This window comes from Melopsittacus undulatus, chromosome 17 (genome assembly GCF_012275295.1).
Source record: "Melopsittacus undulatus isolate bMelUnd1 chromosome 17, bMelUnd1.mat.Z, whole genome shotgun sequence".
NCBI classification, from domain to species: Eukaryota; Metazoa; Chordata; class Aves; order Psittaciformes; family Psittaculidae; genus Melopsittacus; species Melopsittacus undulatus.
This window is the reverse complement of record NC_047543.1, coordinates 2,580,323-2,599,584: the sequence shown is the minus strand read 5'-3', so window position 1 is coordinate 2,599,584 and position 19,262 is coordinate 2,580,323. Positions and strand designations below refer to the sequence as shown.

At 45.7% G+C, this 19,262-nt stretch overlaps 1 protein-coding gene across 2 annotated transcripts in view; it reads left to right on the top strand.

The window, feature by feature from the left end:
- The first annotated feature begins 2,163 nt into the window (after positions 1-2,163).
- The window catches only part of LOC101877099 (vesicle-fusing ATPase), a 58,834-nt gene continuing 41,735 nt past the window's right edge, over positions 2,164-19,262 (top strand). For both annotated transcript variants that reach the window (XM_034070142.1, XM_034070143.1), the window contains exons 1-3: positions 2,164-2,208; positions 13,287-13,372; positions 18,071-18,170. In XM_034070142.1, coding sequence (XP_033926033.1) covers positions 2,197-2,208; positions 13,287-13,372; positions 18,071-18,170 — 198 coding nt within the window. In that variant the 5' untranslated portion in view covers positions 2,164-2,196. The remainder of the gene's footprint in view (positions 2,209-13,286; positions 13,373-18,070; positions 18,171-19,262) is intronic.

Genomic DNA, 19,262 nt, shown 5'->3' with positions numbered 1-19,262 from the left:
ACCTTTACCTGCTCAGAGGAAAACTTCTCTTCTACAGCCTGGAAATGGAAGTTCTTAACTACTGGAGAAGTTTTTCTGGATCTCAGAGCAGCTTCCATTGCCTAAAGGGGCCAAAAAGAACTCTGGAGAGGGGCTTGGGACAAGGGCCTGTAGGGACAGGCCAAGGGGATTGCTTGAACCTGCCTGAGGGGAGACTGAGCTGAGCTCTGAGGCAGAAGCTCTTCCCTGGGAGGGTGCTGAGGTGCTGGCACAGGGTGCCCAGAGAAGCTGTGGCTGCCCCATCCCTGGCAGTGCTCAAGGCCAGGTTGGACACAGGGGCTTGGAGCAGCTGCTCCAGTCGAAGGGGTCCCTGCCTGTGGCAGGGGTTGGAGCTGGAGGAGCTTTAAGGTCCCTTCCAACACAAACCAGGCTGGGATTCCACAATGAAAACACTGTTTCAGCTGATGCAGGTTTTCACCTGTGGCTCTCACAGCCAGTTTCACACATAACAGAGGTTGGGAAGCAAATCCCTCCTGAGCAACAACCACCTGGTGGTTTCCAGCCCAAAGCTGAGGGGTTATTTGGATATTTAACAATGGCTTTTCAGAGGTATTTTCCCCTTGCAGTGATGTCTGTCCAGGAAGGGATACAGATGGAGAAACTGCTCAGCAAGCAGGAAGAACACAGTCTCTCTGTGTGAAACCAAATTTGTGCATCTTTCACATCTGCCCATACAGCTATCGACCACATTTATCTACCAGGTCCTGTACTCATGCACTGAGCTATCGACCACTCTGCCTGTGTTAAAATGCCTCCCTAGTTTTCCATGAACTTGGCACTCCCCTGGGTTCTAGCTGACGTTGCTACCTGCTCAAGGCAGCAAACCAGCAATTAAAGTCAGTATTAATATTTTATAATGTTGCCAAAGCCCTGCGCAGGAAGCCGATGTGACAGGTTGCTAATGCATTAAAGCTTGCTCTCTCAATTGATTTCCAGGCTGTTGAGGTCAGCTTTGGAGCCAGTATCGACCCCTGCTTTGGAGTCCAAGTCTTTGCTGCCTTCTTCCCTCAGTCAGGACCAAAGACTGTAATTGGAATTTCATTTTCCCGCATAAGATTACACAGGGGAACAGGGCTCTGAAAACTCTGAGCATCAGGCTGTTTATCCAATATGATCTGATGCTCTTAAGAGGGAAGTAGTGTTGCAATCAAACAATAGTAGTGAGCCCCCATAAAGATCTGTATCCAGAGTCTGGCTGCTAAGTGCTCAAACTGGACCAGGTTTTACCCGCTCCATATAAAAGTGAGAGCTGCAATGAGCAGAAGACACCCACATCATGGGTGAAGGCTCAGCAACAGGCTTTATAAGCCCCAAGCCTTTTTACCGAAGTATTAGGTTAACTCCAGCCTCTGAAATGTGCTGACGGACCAGAGTGGCAGGTGCAAGGTCCCATTATGTGTCTTTCAGGCTCTCTCACACCTGTAATTTGTAGCATAAAGCATAAACCCGTGCCATTGGGACAAACCAGATGCTGTTGAATGGAAACAAACAGAAAACAAGGCAAACCATTGGGTGTACTATTGCAGGAGGCCACAGCACCCCATCTGGAACAGCTGCTCGACTGATGCATTTCCCTCTGGAGCCTTTTCTCCCCCAAGCACCGCAAGCCTGCTCACGCAGCACTGCTCAGGACTCCATGCTAAGGCCCAGAGATGTGATGGGCACTCCAGGCCCTGACCGACCCCTGCCACTGCCAGCCCTTCAGCCGGCCGGGGTCTGCCTGGAAGCCTGACCCCACTCAACCCTCCTAGCACAGGGCTCAGACCGCATCTTGGCTCCAGGCTAACACTCCCAGCCCCGGGATCAGCCCCGGGATAACCCCCGGTGCCCCCCGCCTCGCCTGAGGCCGGCTCTCCGCCGCCCAGGCCGCACCAACACCGCCTCAAGGCGCCGCAGTCCCCTGCCGCCCGCCATGAGGAGAACCGTGACTCCTCCCACTTCGCCCCGCCCACGGGCCAACTGACCAATCCCAGCACCGCTACCATCAGACGTTCTGCCGCTAGGCCAATCAGAGAGCTGCATGGAGTCGGTGTCCCTTAGAGACCCGCCTAGCCGCGCAGCTGCGCCTGCGCCGCACCGCCCCCTGGCGGCCGCTGGGCGGGACCGGCGCTGCGGCGGGGCTGTCAGGCGGCGCTGCGGGCCGGGCGCAGCGGCAAGATGGCGGGGCGGGTAAGTGGGGGGAGAACGGGGACGGGTCTTCCTCGTCCCGCCCTGCCTGGCCCCTCCGCTGTCCCCCTCCGCTGTCCCCCCTCCGCTGTCCCCCCTCCGCTGTCCCCCCTCCTCCGCTTCCCCTGGGCACCGGGGGTGGTTCGGTGGCTTCGGGCTGCTCCCGTGCCGGGGGGGCCGCTCAGCCTCGGGGGGTGTGTGGGGTCCCCTGAGGGTGCTATGAGGATGTGGTGACCCCCCCCCCCCAGTGATGTGGGGGAGCCCTGAGGGTGCTGTGGGGCCGGGTCTTTCGAGGGTCCATCAGGGATGCTGGGGGGTTTGAGGTGGCTTCCTGGTGATGTGGCACCCGGGACAGGGCTGTAGGGTTCCCTCAGGAGCGCTGTGAGGCCAGGGTGAGCCCTATCCTGCGGGTGTGAGTCAAGGGTTTAGGGTTCTGTACGGTTACTGGGAGGTTGCAGTGATTCTGTGGGATGCAGGGCAGGATTTTAGGGTATCCCAGGGGTGCTGTGAGCCTGTTGGAACCCCTCAGTGCTGTGGGGTGAGCTTCTAAGGGCTCACTCAGGAGCATCTTGAGGCTGGGGTGACCTCTCTCTGTATGGGGTGTGGGGCTGGATCGTGGGGTCCCCTAAGAGTGCTGTGAAGCTCTAGTGATCTTTTGCTGTCGGGATCTGGGGTTCCCTAAGGGCTGTTGTGTCCCTCAGGCCCTGTGGGGAGCAGGGCAGGATTTTAGGGTGCCTGAGGGGTGCTGTGAGGCTGCGGTCGCCCTTCTCTCTGTGGCTTATGGGGCAGGATCCTCTCAGGATGTTGTACAGAGGGTGGGGTGACCCCTTGGTGCTGTGGGGTTCCATGAGGGGCTGAGGTGCTCCCTGTCCCCATGGGGAGTTGTGGCAGGATTTTGAAGTCCCCTAAGGATGCTTTGAGGCCCTGGTGACCCCTTGGTGCTGTGGGATATGGGGCAGGCTTGTAGGGCCTCCTCTGCCCTGTGGACACCAGCCAAGCACCATGTTATGAGGTGGATTGAAATTGCCCTCTGCAATGGTTTTATTCTGTATTTATTTGACAAATAAAAGAATCCCTTATTGATGATTGCTTAGATAACATCGGCAAGTGGCCAAAAAGGCCTTAAGATGTGAAGGAACAGTTTTGTCTGTCAAATCACTCCTTGTAGTGCCCTGTATATCCCCTTTGCTTTCAGGTGTCCATCTGCAAGTGCTGCAAGATGCAGTTAAGGTTGCTCTCTTTGCAGTAGGCTCAGGAATGCTTTCCTGCTATCAGCTTGGCAAGTCACAGGTTTGATTAATGTCTGCTTCAGGCTGATACCTTCTGTCTTGGCCAAACAGTTCAGTGATTGAGGTCTTGGGGAACAGGCTTTCTTATTGGTTTCTATTATGGTTTGCCTGGTGGACACGAGGACAGATGGTGCAGTGGTGTGGTGCAGAGCAGTGGTGAGAAATTGGGTGTCACAGATGGCAGATCTCCTAGAGAGTCACCTCAGAAATGCTGATTAACTGAGAAACCCCCACATGTTCTGAGGTCTGGCTCTTGTGAAGAGCTTTTCTTCTGTCCCTGCTTCAGATGTGGGGTCTCGTTTTCTTCCTTGCACCTTTTCTCTTCATCTCACCCTTTGCAGTTAACCCAGGAGAGATCTGTGGGTTTTTAATAGCTTTGGTTTGGGATGCTGTCAATGTGAATTAACAACTCAACTGCCTGTTCCCTCCAGCTTGCATGTGGGATAGCAACAGCTCGCACAAGGGTGAGCAGGCAGCAGCATCTGCTTTGCGTGTGACATTGGAGCTATTGTGATCCTTGTCTGTATAAAAAAGGACTAGTAGGTAGAAGAGTGGAGGTGTGTGATATCTCTAGGTATAACAAGTGAGTCTAATAGTGGGACACTGATGTTGTTCTGTTGTCAGCATTTTTAAAAGGTGCTTGAACCTGAGAATGGGGAGAGGAAGCTCCTGTGACTACTTCTGGCCTGAAACAATCTCCTGCAGTGCAATTTGGAGCTTAATCTCTCTTATTAGACTTGTGTGACTGGATTTGTGTATGTATGCATTTACAGAGAAATGAATGGCTTTCCTGAGGTAGGAGAGAGGTAAAATCTTTAATCTTCTAGTAATATTCTAAATCAAACTTGACAACCCACCTCTCACCAATGGCTTGCTGCTGTTTCAGGTGGATTCCTCTGCTCCCGTAATTACACTGAGTTTGCTCAGTTGCAAGGAAGAGACAATGGGTAACAATGATTGAAGCTTACAGGAAAAGTAGTTTATGAGGATTAGAAATAATGGTTGCTTCTGTAATAATTTCTTCTGAGTCTCTCTCTGCATGGGAATCGTTAGGCATACAGAGCACTAGGTCTTGCTCAGACATCAGCCAGCATCTGCTCCAGAAGCAGGAATGGGCTGAAGCTGTCTGGCTGTGTCCAAATCCCTTGGACCAAGACTGGCTCTCTGGAAGTTAACTGGTGCTGTCTGTAGCTAATTGAGTTGAACCTCATTAGGAATTAGTTCTCAAAGGGATATAGAAGGGCCAGAAGGGCCAGATGATTTCTGTGCCTTGTTCCAGCAGTGTCAAGCTCGTGATCCAGAACAAGCGGTGTCTCTGCTTGTATTGGATTGGAGACCTACACAGAGAAATGGTGTAGTAAATAAAGCAGGTCTCTGTGGCTGTAGCTTTACTCTTGCAAGCTGCAAGAGGTCTGACATTCCTCAGAGGAACTCTTGTGTGCTGTATGTTGGATGTTGGTGATGATTTCCTATCAGAGAGACTGATGTGTTTTTCTTTAAGGAAAATTAAGGTTTTGTAATAGCTGCAACTCGTACAGCAGTTCATGGTGATTAGAAATAATGGCCGTTTAATATGTAACAAATGGTTTAACACCTAAATTTTTCTTTATTTGCTGTCTGGGACTTGTGAAGTGGTATTGCCATTAGCGCAGTGATAGGAGACACTTGCCTGTTTGCTTCTCAGGAGAAATTCACATCTATGTTGGGTTGGAAGTGATACTGGTTTCACTCAGGTACTTATGTTGTTTGCCTTGGGGAACTGTGCTGCATCTCCTCCAGAAGAGCCTGTGTCTTGAGCAGAAGATGTACTGTGACATCTGTTGAAATCAACTGTAAAAATTGAGAGTGTAGCAGTAATGGGAAGAGTAGCAGAGGACAAACTGTACCCCTCGATGTTCCCATGGTGCTTAAGACATTGTTGGACTAACGTGTGCTCACTTGCACTCCTTGCAGTCATTCCCAGAACAGTTTTAGGTTGGATGGTTTGGTACAAAGTTGGAATAATAAGGATTGGATTTTATGGTTATGGGTTAAGTCTGATTCTGCTGACATATGGAATCAGCCTTCATAGACACAGGCGTCATCAGGCAACCAAAGAAACGTGTGTGAATCAGCTTAGCTCTTCAAGCATCACTTATCTTTTTTTGGTGCTTCCTAATATGTAATATGAAGAAATTGGTGTTCAGCAGCGTTTTAGGGAAACAGGAGAAAACTAAATCCAAATCTCTGTTCCTGAGATCACTTCTGCAAATGTGTACATGTCTTGGGAAGTCATCACAAACAGACTTGTATCCTTCTCGGTCACTGCAGTATTATTTGGAAGGATGGGCTTCAGAGTGTGGTCTCTACTGATGCAGTCATTCACAAACCTGTCAGGATGCTGGCTCAAATTTGGGAAGTTCTGTGGCAAAGAGCAGATTTTTATGACTAAATTTCCAGATTGGATGTCTTCAGGAGGGTTTTTGACCTCCAGGAGAAGATCTGTGAGCATTAAAAATCAAGTGAGGAGCACAGTTGCTACAGTTAACAGAAATCTTTCAACTCAATATCCCATTATTCTGCATTTGAGCCAACTGGTAGTAACTGCTGCTTGTTAAACCAAGGTGGAATATATAGTTCTTGAGGCACTCTTGCCCCACTGCTGCCCTGGTCTGCTCTTTCCTGTGTAAGCATGTCAGATACTCAGTTCAGGAAGGTCAGATGTTTGCAGTATAAAAAGATTTAACACATTTCTCTGGATCTCCTGGGATGCAATAAAGCAATGACCTTCTATCAAAAAATCTGGAGTAATTTATGCCCTAGAGTTGTGTCAAGTCACATGCCTTTTCTGTAAAAAATACAGAAATACTTGCAAGGTATTGTGTCTTAAATGCAAACTGCTTATAACACTGTGGTGTTTGATACATTGGTCAGTGTCCTGGAGAGGTTTGGTGCCAGATGCAGCCCAGCAGCGATGGGGGTGAGCTGCAAATCTGCAGGGAAAGCAGCATCTCAGGCTTTCACAAGGCAGATTTCAGGTTTAAGGGGATATTTTTAACCTTGTTCCTGTTGCCATTGGGTAATTTTCTAAATAAATGGGAAGAAGTTGGCATCTATTAGGTGTTTTCACAGCGAATGTGTTAAAATCCTGCGACTTCCATCCTAGGCTAACGCCTTGGACGTGGCTGTGTGATGTTTCATTCCTTTTCTGCATTTTAAGGAGAGGTTTAGATGAAACACAACAAGTAGCATTTCCCTGTAATTAAATGGTGGACCATCTTGGCTCATGGCAGAAATGTGAGGCAGCAGACACTCCAGAACTGGATGTGTTCGTTGCAAACGCACATATTCTGGGTCATTAACGCTTAATTGGAAGGTGGAGTTGATGTTCTTGCTAAACTGTCAGGAAACAGCTTCCTGGATGTATGGCACAGCATCACAGGTACAAGATATATCTTCTGAAATCATCTTACTTGATCCTTTTATAAAGAACTTGTCTGGAGGATGATGTCTTTGGGGAGAACAACCTGTTTAGATTATAGATGCTGTATGATACTCATAGCTTGTAGGAGTTCTCCTTCAACACCCTTGTTTCTTCTGCTCTTTTGGATCAGGCAGACCTTTCAGTCTTGGAAATAAATTGTGGTTCTGCAAACATTGCAGAATGCTGGCAATAATACAGCCAAATTCCCAAAGCTGTGAGCATCGTCCTAACTGCACTGGGTAAAACAGTGTTGGAGTTAAGAAGCTGCTGTTGGAAGAGCTGAATTGATTTGGCTGTAAACTTGGGTTACAGCCAAAGGGTAAGCAGCAGTCACCACCTTAAAAACCAATATCCTGTAGTTGCTAAGATAATAAAATCCCAGACTGGTTTGTGTTGGAAGGAACCTTAAAGCTCATCCAGTGCCAACCCCTGCCACGGGCAGGGACACCTTCCACTAGAGCAGTTTGCTCCAAGCCCGGTCCAGCCTGGCCTTGAACACTGCCAGGGATGGGGCAGCCACAGCTTCCTTGGAATTCTCAGGTGGTTTTGGCTGCTGTGTCACTGGCAGCCGGTGTCATTGTGGTGCAGGTGTGTTCACATGGGGCTGCCTCAGCCGGCTGAGTGAGCACAGGGAGGTGATTCATCCCAGTGGGAGCATCATGTGTGGGGGGCGTGGGAAGGAGGGTGGCAGCTCATCCATCCTTCTTGTCTGGGCTCTGTGTTGAGGCTGTCTCAGCGTCGGCTTGCTTAAAAGCCTTTACAAAAGTCTGAATGTGAGCTCTGAGATTTTAGCTTTCCCAATGTGTTCCTCTTTCAGGAGGAAGAGAAAATTGGTATTTAGGAGCTTGTTACTGAGAGAGAACGCAGCTCTTTCCTGATGAGAATAAAAGGTTCCAGCAAAGTAAGCTGGAGGTCAAATGGAGCTGGTGGAAAGGCTGATTCTGAGCAGCCACCCAGGGCTGTTTGTCCCAGGGCTCAGTGGGCACAGCAGGGTACTCTGAGTGACTGTGCGTCTGGAAAGGAGGCCTGTCTTCCCAAGCCTACTGTTATTGTAGGTGTTTGATCTCTTCTTGCAGCTGCAGAAGCTCTGGAAGCTTTATTTAAGTATTTTTCTGAGATGTCCAGAAAAACCTTCAGTGAACAGGTAACATTTAATTTTAGAAACACAGCATTTAGGCCACCTTGGGTTGCTGAATCTGGTCCCTGATGTGGGCATCATGTTGTCAGTCCTTTCATAACTATTACTAAATGCTGCCTCTAAAGGAGTTAGGATTTTGTCTTTACTGTAGGCTATTACAGGTTAGGAACCCATTCTTAACTGCTAGTCAGTGGCTGTGTTAGCCTTCCTGTGGTTTTACATCAATTTCTACTGTCCTTCAGTATAGACTTGTTTTTCCTCTCTGTTACTCAGTTCCATGGTGCATGTGTGCATGTAGGAAGTCAACATAATCCCCTGGCTTTCCTATGCTAGGAGAGTTTGATTTGTTGTCTCCTCTGAGGCTACTGCTGACCCAGCTCTGCTGCAGCTCATCTTGCTGCATGCTAGTGCTGCTGTTTGTCATCTGTGTGCAGCAGGCTCCTGATGTTTTCATGTTCATCAGCTTGGTCCACTGGATCTTTAGATACAGGCTGTATCAGGCAGTGCTTCCCTGAGGAGCATGGTCCTGGATAACGTGTGGTCTGCAGATCATCACCTCAGTTCCCTGTTTGTTTTCAGGTCTCTTTTAATATCACAATTCTTCCTTTCAGTATTCCAACTTCATTTTATTTGCATACTTTAACTGGTGAATGAGTGTTTGACTTGGAGCATCTGTGAGTCAGCCACAGCCACACATCTGCTCGCTCCCTAGTAAACAGATACTAAGCTTTCTTCCCAGGAAAACTCCTGCACAAGTTCTTCATTGCCCAGCAACTGTTACAGCAAAACTTGGATGCTTTTTGGACTGGAAATCCCCATTTCTACACAGCTGGCATTGGGCTCTGCAGAGGAAACTTAAATGTCTAGTACCTGGGCTTGTCATGTTCCTAATGCTTGTCTGCCAACATCTGCATGATAGAAATCACATATATGTACCTGTGCATATAGTAAATGCATGTGTATGTCTATATCTTCTACACAAAATAAAATCTTAAATATGTAACACTTTGACAATATTTGTCTTACACAAACCCTTTAGGATCAGTGCCCAGAACAAACCTGCCTTAGCGTTAAGGCTGTTTTATAATCTTTCTGGTAGGATTAGTACATGAAATGAGTTCAGCTCTTTCAAATGAAGAGCATCTCTGCCTTAGCATTTAATGGTTTAGCTCTTCTGTTCAGTAACAGCTGACAGGTAACAGTGAGTTCTGTTATCTATCACCAGCTTACATCCTGTGGGATGAGTAACGGGAAACATGTTTTTCTTTCGCTTCCTCCATCATCAGCCTCAACAAGTCACAAATATTAACTGTATTTTTGTACTATGTGCTCCCCCATGCAGCAATGTAGTATATTGAGAATGTATAGAATGAATGTGAGTATTCATTCTTTTCCCCAGGCATATTTGAAACCAGCACTGCCTTGCTGTTGTTTTGGATGCTTGTTTTGAAATTCAGAAGGAGAAAAAGTGTGGTTTATAAAAAGCTTGTATAAAAATATTCAAATAACTTGGCATTGCTTTGGGGGCTGAGCTTTCTTATGTGCCAGAACTGGGTTTCCTGTTCTTGTAGAGGAAGACTGGACTCAGAGACTGGAAGTCTCTGAAAGATCAGACATTATGGAGATTGTTTCTGTTATAAAGCTGTTTGGCTTTTGAAGCTGTTTGGTTTTTTGAGCAACTTCTACTGCATAAAGGTAAAATACATCAGCAGTAATGTGTTTAAACTAAACCAAGGGAAGTTCAGGATAGATCTAAGGGAACAAGCTCTTCCCTGTGAGGGTGCTGAGGCGCTGGCACAGGATGCCCAGAGAAGCTGTGGCTGCCCCATCCCTGGCAGTGTTCAAGGCCAGGTTGGACACAGGGGCTTGGAGCAAGTTGCTCCAGTGGAAGGGGTCCCTGCCCATGGCAGGGGGTTAGAACTGGATGAGCTTTAAGCTCCCTTCCAACTCAAGCCATTCCATGGTTCTTTGATCACTGACCCTCCTGGTGCTGAATTTGCTCCTGCTCAGTAGCAGAGGAGTAGAGGCAACATTACTGCTTTGTCATAAATCCAGTGTGAGGTCCTTCACATTTGTCTTGCTGCATGAGATTTATCAGTGCATCATGTGATCTCATTTTGCTCTTGATTAAACAGCAGGAGTGTTGGAGAAGAGCTCTGCTTAGACATGGATTTAGTAGAGGATGCCACAAGACCAGTGATGGATGCCTCTGGCTGAGGATGCTTTAGAACAAAGGCACTGTCTCTGATGTGAGGTCACCTCCCAGGAACTGTGCAGTCCTTGGAGTCTTCTCCTTGCATAAACCAGGACAATAACTGGAGGGAGGGAAGACTTCTTTGGCTACTTCAAGCCTAATGTGGACTTGGCTATAACTGCAACCTGTGAAGATGTATGTGGGTCACCTTCAAGCTAGTACTGACAGCAGTGTAACTGCAGCAGATGGCACTGGCTCTCGGCTGCAAGATCTGCTTTGTTACAGCAGAGCTTTTTGTTGCTTTGCCTAGTTGCTAGCAGTAACCTACTAGTTAGTTTAAAATTAGCTTGTGTAAATACACTTGGAGGTTCCTTAGAACTACTTTTAAGGATTTGCTTTCTCTGTTCCCTGAAGTGTGGTGTGCAATTGCATGCAGTAAGAGTGCTGGATGGCAGAGAGGGGACAGGGTGCAGGGAAGCTGGAACCGAAGATGCAAGAGCTTAAATTATTCCTTGACAGTACTACCAGGGGCACTCGACAGTCCTCTAGGCTCTGGTGGCTCGTGCTACAGCTCTGGACTGCTGCACTTATGCCAGAAAACCTTACTCCGGAGCAGCCAGTTCCTGTGTCTTTTCTGCCACAGCTCAGTTGCTTCGCAGACAAGAATCCCTGTGAGCAGGGGATATGACTGTTGGGGTGAGGAGAGGTAAGAGGAAGTGCTTGCAATTCACCAAAACAGGGTGTTCCTCCTGCCTGTCTGCTGTTTTAGTTTAAGGATCAGTTCTTGCACCCAGATTTCCTCAAACGGATGCTCATGAAAACCTGTGTCCATTGAGTCCTTTGCTTGCATGAGCTGTTAAAGACACTTGTGTATATTGATAATGTATTGAAGTTCTGCAGAACGTTGGTACCTGAGGAGGGCCTGTACTGGAGAGCTGAGAGCACAGCACAGGTTATAGATGTGCTCTGAATGGTTGCTCATTGCCAAGGGAGAAATAGGCTTCTGCCAAGTACCCCAGGAGGAGAATGAGCCAGGCCATGGGATGGGTAGTGCAGTCTGTGCTGATACTGTTATTTCACTTGTCTGATACCCAAGGTTGTTTTATTTACACTTCTGTCATCTTGTGGAGCTTGCAAAAGAAGCTCTTGGTGCTCAGTTTGAAATGCATTCCTTTATATTTATGCATTTCCATAAAGCAAAGCTTGCACATTCCCAAATGAGGACAGGAGTAACAAGGGAGAATGGCGGTTTTACCAGGCACTTGCTGTTTACATGCAGGAAGCCCTTGGTCAGGAAGGATTAAAAATGCAATTGAGGACTGGTGCTGTAAAAAGGTTTAATCCAGGAGCTCTATGTTCAGTTTTCTCCAGAAATATCCTACCTAATGCGCTTTATCAGGGCATGCCCTGCCCAAAATGATCCCCTTGCAAATGGAAGGAGAAATGATAAAATCATGAATGCTTTATTTTGTGTGAAGTGGCCAAAGATAGGGAGTCTGAAGAGGGAGGTTTCAAAAGCTCACTGATAGACATGTGGGGTTTTTTTATTACAAGAATATTTGAGTCTCTTATTACATGTCACATTCAGGTAGATAAATCTGTTTCAAGGCTGAAAATGGAATCTTTTTCTGTTGTCACATATGTCAAGGCCAATGAGCATTATTCAGTAAAAATAATGAATTAGTCCTTTTCTAAAGAGCAAGTACTCTAGAAGAATTCCATCCCCATGTAAAATGTTGGTTTTGGGCTGGAGGACAGGCTGGATTCAGGCCACATGGAGATGAATTTGCTGTCCTGGCCCAGAGGAAGGTTGGGATGTTAACTCCTGGGAAATGATCTAGATGTGTGTGTTGAGATCAGTGTGTTTCTTTCTCTTGTTGCTAGGATTTAAAGGTGTCATAAGACAAAATCCCTTCTGAATTGCTTTTAGCAATAGGTTAACACTGACAAATAGTTTCTGTTGCATTGTTTGCAGATCTGTGTCTGAGAAAGAAAGTGGTTGTGTTTCAATTCTAAAAATAACATCTGGGGGTCAAGTGTAGCTTGTCTCCAAATTCAGCCTTTCAGTCTGGCTAACAGTGGAAGCATTTTTCCTTTTCCATCCATTTCTCCACTTCTAGAGGCATGTTGAGCCCCAAATTCTTGTTTTGTGGACTATTTCTGTAGAAGCAAGTGGGGTTCGGGGTATAGGATGGGCTGAGTTTCCTTTGCCGTGCTCTCTCTATAATGCTACGTGCTGCCTCAGCATGGGGATGTAGTAGCTTGGGCTAAGAGTGGTTGTGTTTGGTTATTCTAGTGGCTGATTCCTGAGTACTAGTGGAGGGGAAAAAATGAGCAGATATTCTTACAATTGGATTGCTCTTTGGGCTTCTGGGGGGAAAAATAGAGTGGGGGGAACACCCCATGAAGTTTGTAGTAGTTATTTATATAGTGATAGGCTGGAACTGACTATTGAACTGGATTTTCCCGTTTGTTACTGATCTGTGATGTTTCCTATAGAGTAGGAAGTACTATTTTCATCACGATACTTCTTTTGAGAAGGTTTCTAGAGATACTGTGGAGCTGAATAGCAGCCTGGGGAGAATTACACCTTCCTGTGGACTCTCAGTGCTGCCATTGTACTGTGCTGTTTGGAGTATGAATATCCAGGACGGATGTGCTCAAATGTCACTTGTCTGAGTAATGTCAGGGAAGAAGAAAGGCAACATCTTTATTCCACTCTCTTTTTCCTGGGTATTTTGAAAGTATTTTCCATAGGTATGCTGGGAAATACAAGGTACAGTATCCTAACAAAATGCAGAGCTTTTAGGTACAAATATCCATAACCCATAGAAATGGAGAAACCTTGAAGAGGAGCTTGTCTGTGCCAGTGGACTGTGCCCTCAGGGTCTGTCAGCACTCATGAGACCTGTTTTGTTGCTTTACAGAAGTTTTGAGCCTTGGCTTATTAAAGGAAAACCAGAATTATATCTGACAGCTTTTTCCTCTTTCTCGTAGTCTATGCAAGCAGCAAGGTGTCCCACGGATGAGCTGTCATTAACCAACTGTGTGGTGGTGAATGAGAAGGACTTCCAGTCTGGGCAGTAAGTGTGCACTGTTGCTCTTTCAGCTTTGAACCCAAAAGGAATTGTTTACACACTTTGGGTGGGGGTGGAATGAAATGTCAGCTTTGGGAAGGTGAATACAGGAGGTTAATTAACAAACCCTCTGTGTCTTCAGAGACCGAAGCTTTAAATGTGCCTCTTTCTCAGAACTGAAGATGGCGAAGTGGTAAATTTGCCTCTGAAGCTTTTCTTCCTTGGGGTCTGGATCTGCTCAACTAATTATAATCACTGTTTTAATGAAGGACTTCAGGCCTTGATGTGGTTTTTTGGTTTGGTTTTAGTTTTGCTGCTGTTCCTGTTGCACAGCTAGAATATTTGAAGTATTTAAAGTAGACTTTTATCATTTAATTGTGTTACTAGGGGCATCCTCTCACTTTCACATCACGTTGGAGTGCTGAACAGTCAGTAGGAACTCTTGGTTTTTAGGATTTTCATGCACAAGAACAAAAGGGGAAGGCAGCCAGAGTGTGGGCACAACAGTTTGCATTCTTTAATTACAGTTTTGGGGTGACTGATAGACACTGACTCTGGGTTTTAATTCTGTGAGAAAAGTAGAAAACACCTCATTTTTCCAGCTCAGCCCACACAGAAGTGCTCTGTATTAAAAGAAGCCAATTCAAATTAGTTTCCTTGCTTTCCTGCAGCTGTACAGTGGCTCTCTTAAATGTTTCAATATGTGGATTGTAGACAGGAGGAACTAATTGCAGGAGGGTTTGGAAAATGGAGAAAACAAGTTCAAAAAGGTACTGAATGATACACTTAGGCCCTTAGCATAAAATACCTGGCCCATGTGAATTCTGCTAAGGCTGGAGACTGTAGTGGTTCTGAACTGCAGGGATGGGGGAAGAGATGTGCTTAAAGACTTGCCTCTTTTTGTGCTACCAGTCTGCTGTGCTGCTACCCTGGAGAGCTTTCCCAGCCTTTTAGTGATTAACTGTGGATTCACAAGCCCAACTTGAGTATAAAATGCCAAATGAAAACAAAACCACCTCCCCTAAAATATCCAAACAAGCACAACTTGTAGAGTCAGTAGCAGGCAAAAGGATGTGCTTGGACAGGTAATGTCCTGGTCTCTTTAAGTGATGACACTAGGTGGAGTTTTTTCTCAAAGTAATTGGCTTACAAGAATACCTGCACTAAGTACTGTACCTCATGCATTATACAAATGTTAATTTCCTCAACTCTGAACATCCTGGAGCTGCCAGAGCTGCAGCACCCTCCTGCATTCCTTTTGCTTGAAGAACCCTCATTCATGTTCATGGAAGCAAGCAGGAAGCAGCATCCCAAGGCTTGCCTGGTGAGCAAGCTGGCCATGGTTCTGTCTGTGCTGATTCTCCCTAAAAGAGCTGCCTGTTTCTAGAAATTGGGGCTCATAAAGAAAGCAGCATATGTTTGGTTGTGAGCAGATGCTATAAATTGCTTTGTAAAGCATAAGCCTGGAGTACAGAGAAACATCACGATATTCAGCTACTACTGAGGGATGTAGTCATTCTGCTGCATTGCAGATACACTGAGCAGGACCATCGCTAGGATCTGCTGCAGTAAGGTGCACACAGTCAGCAGATTTGGTTTGTAGCATCCTAACCATGACTGGCTGCACAGAATGTTTTTTGGTAACGCTTCTGTTTGGGGCTCACAGTGTAGAGCTGGCAGTTTGACCTTGGATCATTGAGGTCATTTATCCCCATGATGCCACTGTAGATCTTTTGATGCTTCATTTTCTGCATCCTCGAAGTTGGACAAGTGTGAGTCACTGCTTTGTGACGTGTGAGTTCACGGGATGCAATGCATCAGTGTAGTGCTGTGGTGTTTGATAACTTGCACCATCTGAAGTTCCTGTGACATACTTTCTTGAGGACTCCCAGTGTGTTTTGGAGAGAGAAGCAAGTGCTGTGAGGACACCCAGGCAGAGAAGGAAGGCAAGGGCAGGTTATCTCAATGACAGCATTTTCAATGTTGAGAACTGACTAATTATTCTTACCTGTTATGCCTGCCTTTCACATGGGAAGAGCACCCCTCTTATTTCATGCCGCTTTAGTTAACTGAAGAGCCCTGAGGAGCCTTGTTGAATAATTAACATGGCTTTCCCAGCATGCACAAGAGAAATATCTGCCCATGTTGTTCAATTGCTTCCTGGCATCTTTGGATAGATATGGAGGTTGTCCTCTCCCTTACAGAACCTATGCTCTTTCTTTACTAATACAAAACCTAATGGATGCACAGGGTCTTCTTATTGTTGATTTGCTCAGCAAACTTACCAACAGTTTCCTGGGTCTGGTTTGGGGTGCTCCTTAAGAACTGGCATCACAGCCATGGTTTGGTTCTAAGAATTTCAGGCAAGGCTTTACACATGAATTGGAGCAGCAGTTTCATCCCTTCAAGCTATTGGGACATATCTGGCCCTGGTGACTCACTGTTCCTTTTGTTCATTCTGAAGCAGAGGCAGTTCCTGAGGTTGAAATGTCCCTGAGCTCTCCATGCTCCTTCCTGGTGAGCATCAGTGTAGGAAAATGCATTCACTTTTTCCTGCTATTGCCTTATTTTGAACATTCTTAATACATACTTTAATATGTTTGACTTATGGGAGTAGTTCCACGACTTTCCTAGGCTTGCATCCTCCTTGAAGATAGGAGCGACACTTGCTTTCTCCCAGTCCCCAGTACTTCCTTGATCACCATGAAGCACCAGTAAAGGTCTTGCTCTGCTTGTGTAAGATCTACAGGGAACCATACCGCTTGTAATAGGTTTCTGGATTTATGCCTACGACAGGAGGAGATGGAGAAGGAAGGGTGCCCATCCCTGCAGCTCAGGTTTTAGGCATCTAACGGGTGATTTAGGGCCAGAACCAGTGAAGAATCACTGGTCCACCTGCCAGAGGATGTATGTATTGCTCTGATGTGTTTCAAATGCTTTCTTATCCTGCTATGCCATTAAGAGCTAGCAGTTCCTGGCAAGGTTTGCAAGCTTTTCTGCCTGTTTGGGCTAAAGCTGGTGTTGTCTAGTGGTTTTAGCTCTCCAGGCCACGCATTTCCTCTAGTCTCAGAGAGCCGTATGTTCCTTCCCACCATGTGGCTGAAGCTGTTATGCACACACGATGTAGCCAGTGATCTGCTTTTGGATGGTGCTGGGTTTGCTGTGCATAAGCAAATAGGAATGTATGGAGCATATGTGCATGTTATGTATACACTGCCAACGAGGAGGGAAGGCCAGGAGCGTGGGCCTTGCCTGTTGGCATAGTTCATCTGGCCTTTAGTTTCTGACTACAGATAAGAGTGGAACACCACGAGTTGGTGGCTTTACATATCCTATGGGTAATCAAAGTGCAGGCAGATGTGATGATGAGGTGAACCCTGATTCAGCCATCAACCTTGCCACCAGTGCACACAAATCCCATCTTCCTTTTGGTTTGCTTTCTTATGCCAAAAAGAAGTCTTCCTATCAGACGATAACAGCTATCAGGCATAGTCTGAGGATAACTATAAGCAGCTTTTGAGTATGTTTGCTCCTGACAGCTTAGATTCTGAGAGTGAGAGACAGACACATGCAATGGTTGCTGCTCTGTCTGCTCCTGACTGTTCGTATTGTTCTGTTTTTATAACAGCATTCCTGGTCTTCAAATGCTGTCTCAGTTCAAGGTCCGTTGGTCGCTATCAAACAGGAGGAACAGCCTCAGCAGCCATGTAAATTTAAATTTTTTTACAGAAATTCCTTCTGTTTTTTTCTGCAGTCAAACCTCTAAACAATATATGAAGAGCCTTGAATAGGCTTTGCATCTGTTTATTGTTGAAATCACAGCTTGGGAGTACTGTTTGTACTGGGGTAAAATGTTCATAGAATCCTAGAATGATTTGGATTGGAAGGGACCTTACAGCTCATCCAGATCCAACCCCTGCCATGGGCAGGGACACCTTCCACTAGTGCAGGTTGCTCCAGGCCCTGTCCAGCCTGGCCTTGAACACTGCCAGGGATGGGGCAGCCACAAACCCATTTTGCTTGTAATTAGTCCAGAAAGCAACAATACAAGTGTTTGTGATACTGTTTTGCTGCTGTAATTTCTGGAAGAGTTTAGCCTGCAAGAGTGTGTTTCTCACCTTTCCAAGGCAGTTTATCACCAGATCACTGCTCTGCCAAGGCACCATGAAATCCCTGTCTGCCTTCTTCCTCTGTGCCTGGAGATCTGTTGATTTAACACATAGGTATTTCATTCCAGACTACTGAGTGATACGATAGTGATACTTTGGTGTTAGATGCTTCAGATGTGAAACCAATGTTGATTTTTAAATACAGCAGCCTTGGTCTTTGTGGTTATAGCTTGATTCTCTCACATTTGTATGGGACAGTTCCTGAAGTAAAGGGCTACAGGGGAGAGGGGGGGAATACATATAGTAGTTATTAGTACCGTGTCTTGCAGTTGGACTTAGAAATCATGTTATATCATTGAAGGCGATGGACTCATGTGAAAGACTGCTGTGTAGACCTGCATCATGGTATAGTTCTAAAGCTTTTGTTTTCTCCTTTATAGGACCAGAAATAAGCTGGCTGGTTTCGAGTTCTCAAAAGAACTCAATGAATGCAAAGTCTTCCTGGCTGTGTAGAACCATAGAATGGAAAGGACCATATGTTGTACATATAATATACTTCCAATATAGTGAAGCAAAATACTGTTCTCTCTTCTAGACATGTTGTTGTGAAGACTTCTCCCAGCCACAAATACATTTTCACACTGAGAACCCACCCCTCCGTTGTTCCTGGCAGCATCGCGTTCAGCTTGCCCCAGGTACTGTATAGTTTGACTTACCACTTTGCTATGGAATAAGTCTCTTTTGAGATTAGGATTGAAGATAACTTGTAATTGGAAGGAGATGTCTGCCTAAATGTGTGCTACAAATCTGATTTCTGACAGCAGAAGTTCAAGAAGACTTTTATTGTACCTGATGAAAACTTGCTTATATTACATTGATCTGCTTTTAGTGCATGGTGGGCTAAAGATACTGGAAAAGGTGCAATTTAACCTTTTAAAAAACCACCAGAAATAAACTATTTCCAAAAGAAAAGCCTAAGCAATAGCTGCTGTTCCTTGTGGATTTTTATTGTTCTTGTTTCCTTTGTCTTTGAGGGGTTTCCTTTGTGGTGTTGCTCTTTTAAAGATCTGCTGAAAGTTTTTTGGCTATATTCAGTCATTGTTAGTATTTTCAGATGAAAAGTGCAATGAAATACATAAAATAGATTTAACTTGTCTCCTTTCTTAATTAAGTCAAGTTATCACATGTTAAATGATGGTTAGAGTAAATAATCAATACTATCCACTTCTAAATAGAAAATGAATCTTATAGCTTGTAACTGGCTCACACAGTGAGTCACATAACACAACAGTACAACAATGATGGTCGCTGAGTTAGTGCTTTCTTAGCAGTTGCTGCTAGTAACTGGTCTAGAAGTTGAGTCCATGCTGCAAACACAAGACTTCTTTTCCTCAACATATGTCTTGGCATATGCCCCAAAAGGACTTTCTGTTTTTTGACGTGTTGTTCAAACTCAGATTTGTCCGGATGAGTGGGTGAAAGGATGTTAGTTGAGCATATGTCTAGCTATGATTTGTGATGCCCAACCTGAAAAGCAGATATCAGTAGAATATTTGTATCATAGGGTTAAAGTAGATGCACTCATGGTCTAGGATTGATTTTTGTAGATTCCAGTCGTTGTAGAACCAGGAGAGCTCCTCTGCTAAGGAATGAGGTAGGTTGGTTACCTCTAAAAAGTGACTATGGTTGTGTTACAGCTACTGGTAGATGAATGTGTTAGTTGAGTATTCCTGATGCTGGGCTTTAATTTCCAGTATTTCCTGAAGTCTTGGAACTAGTGTTACACA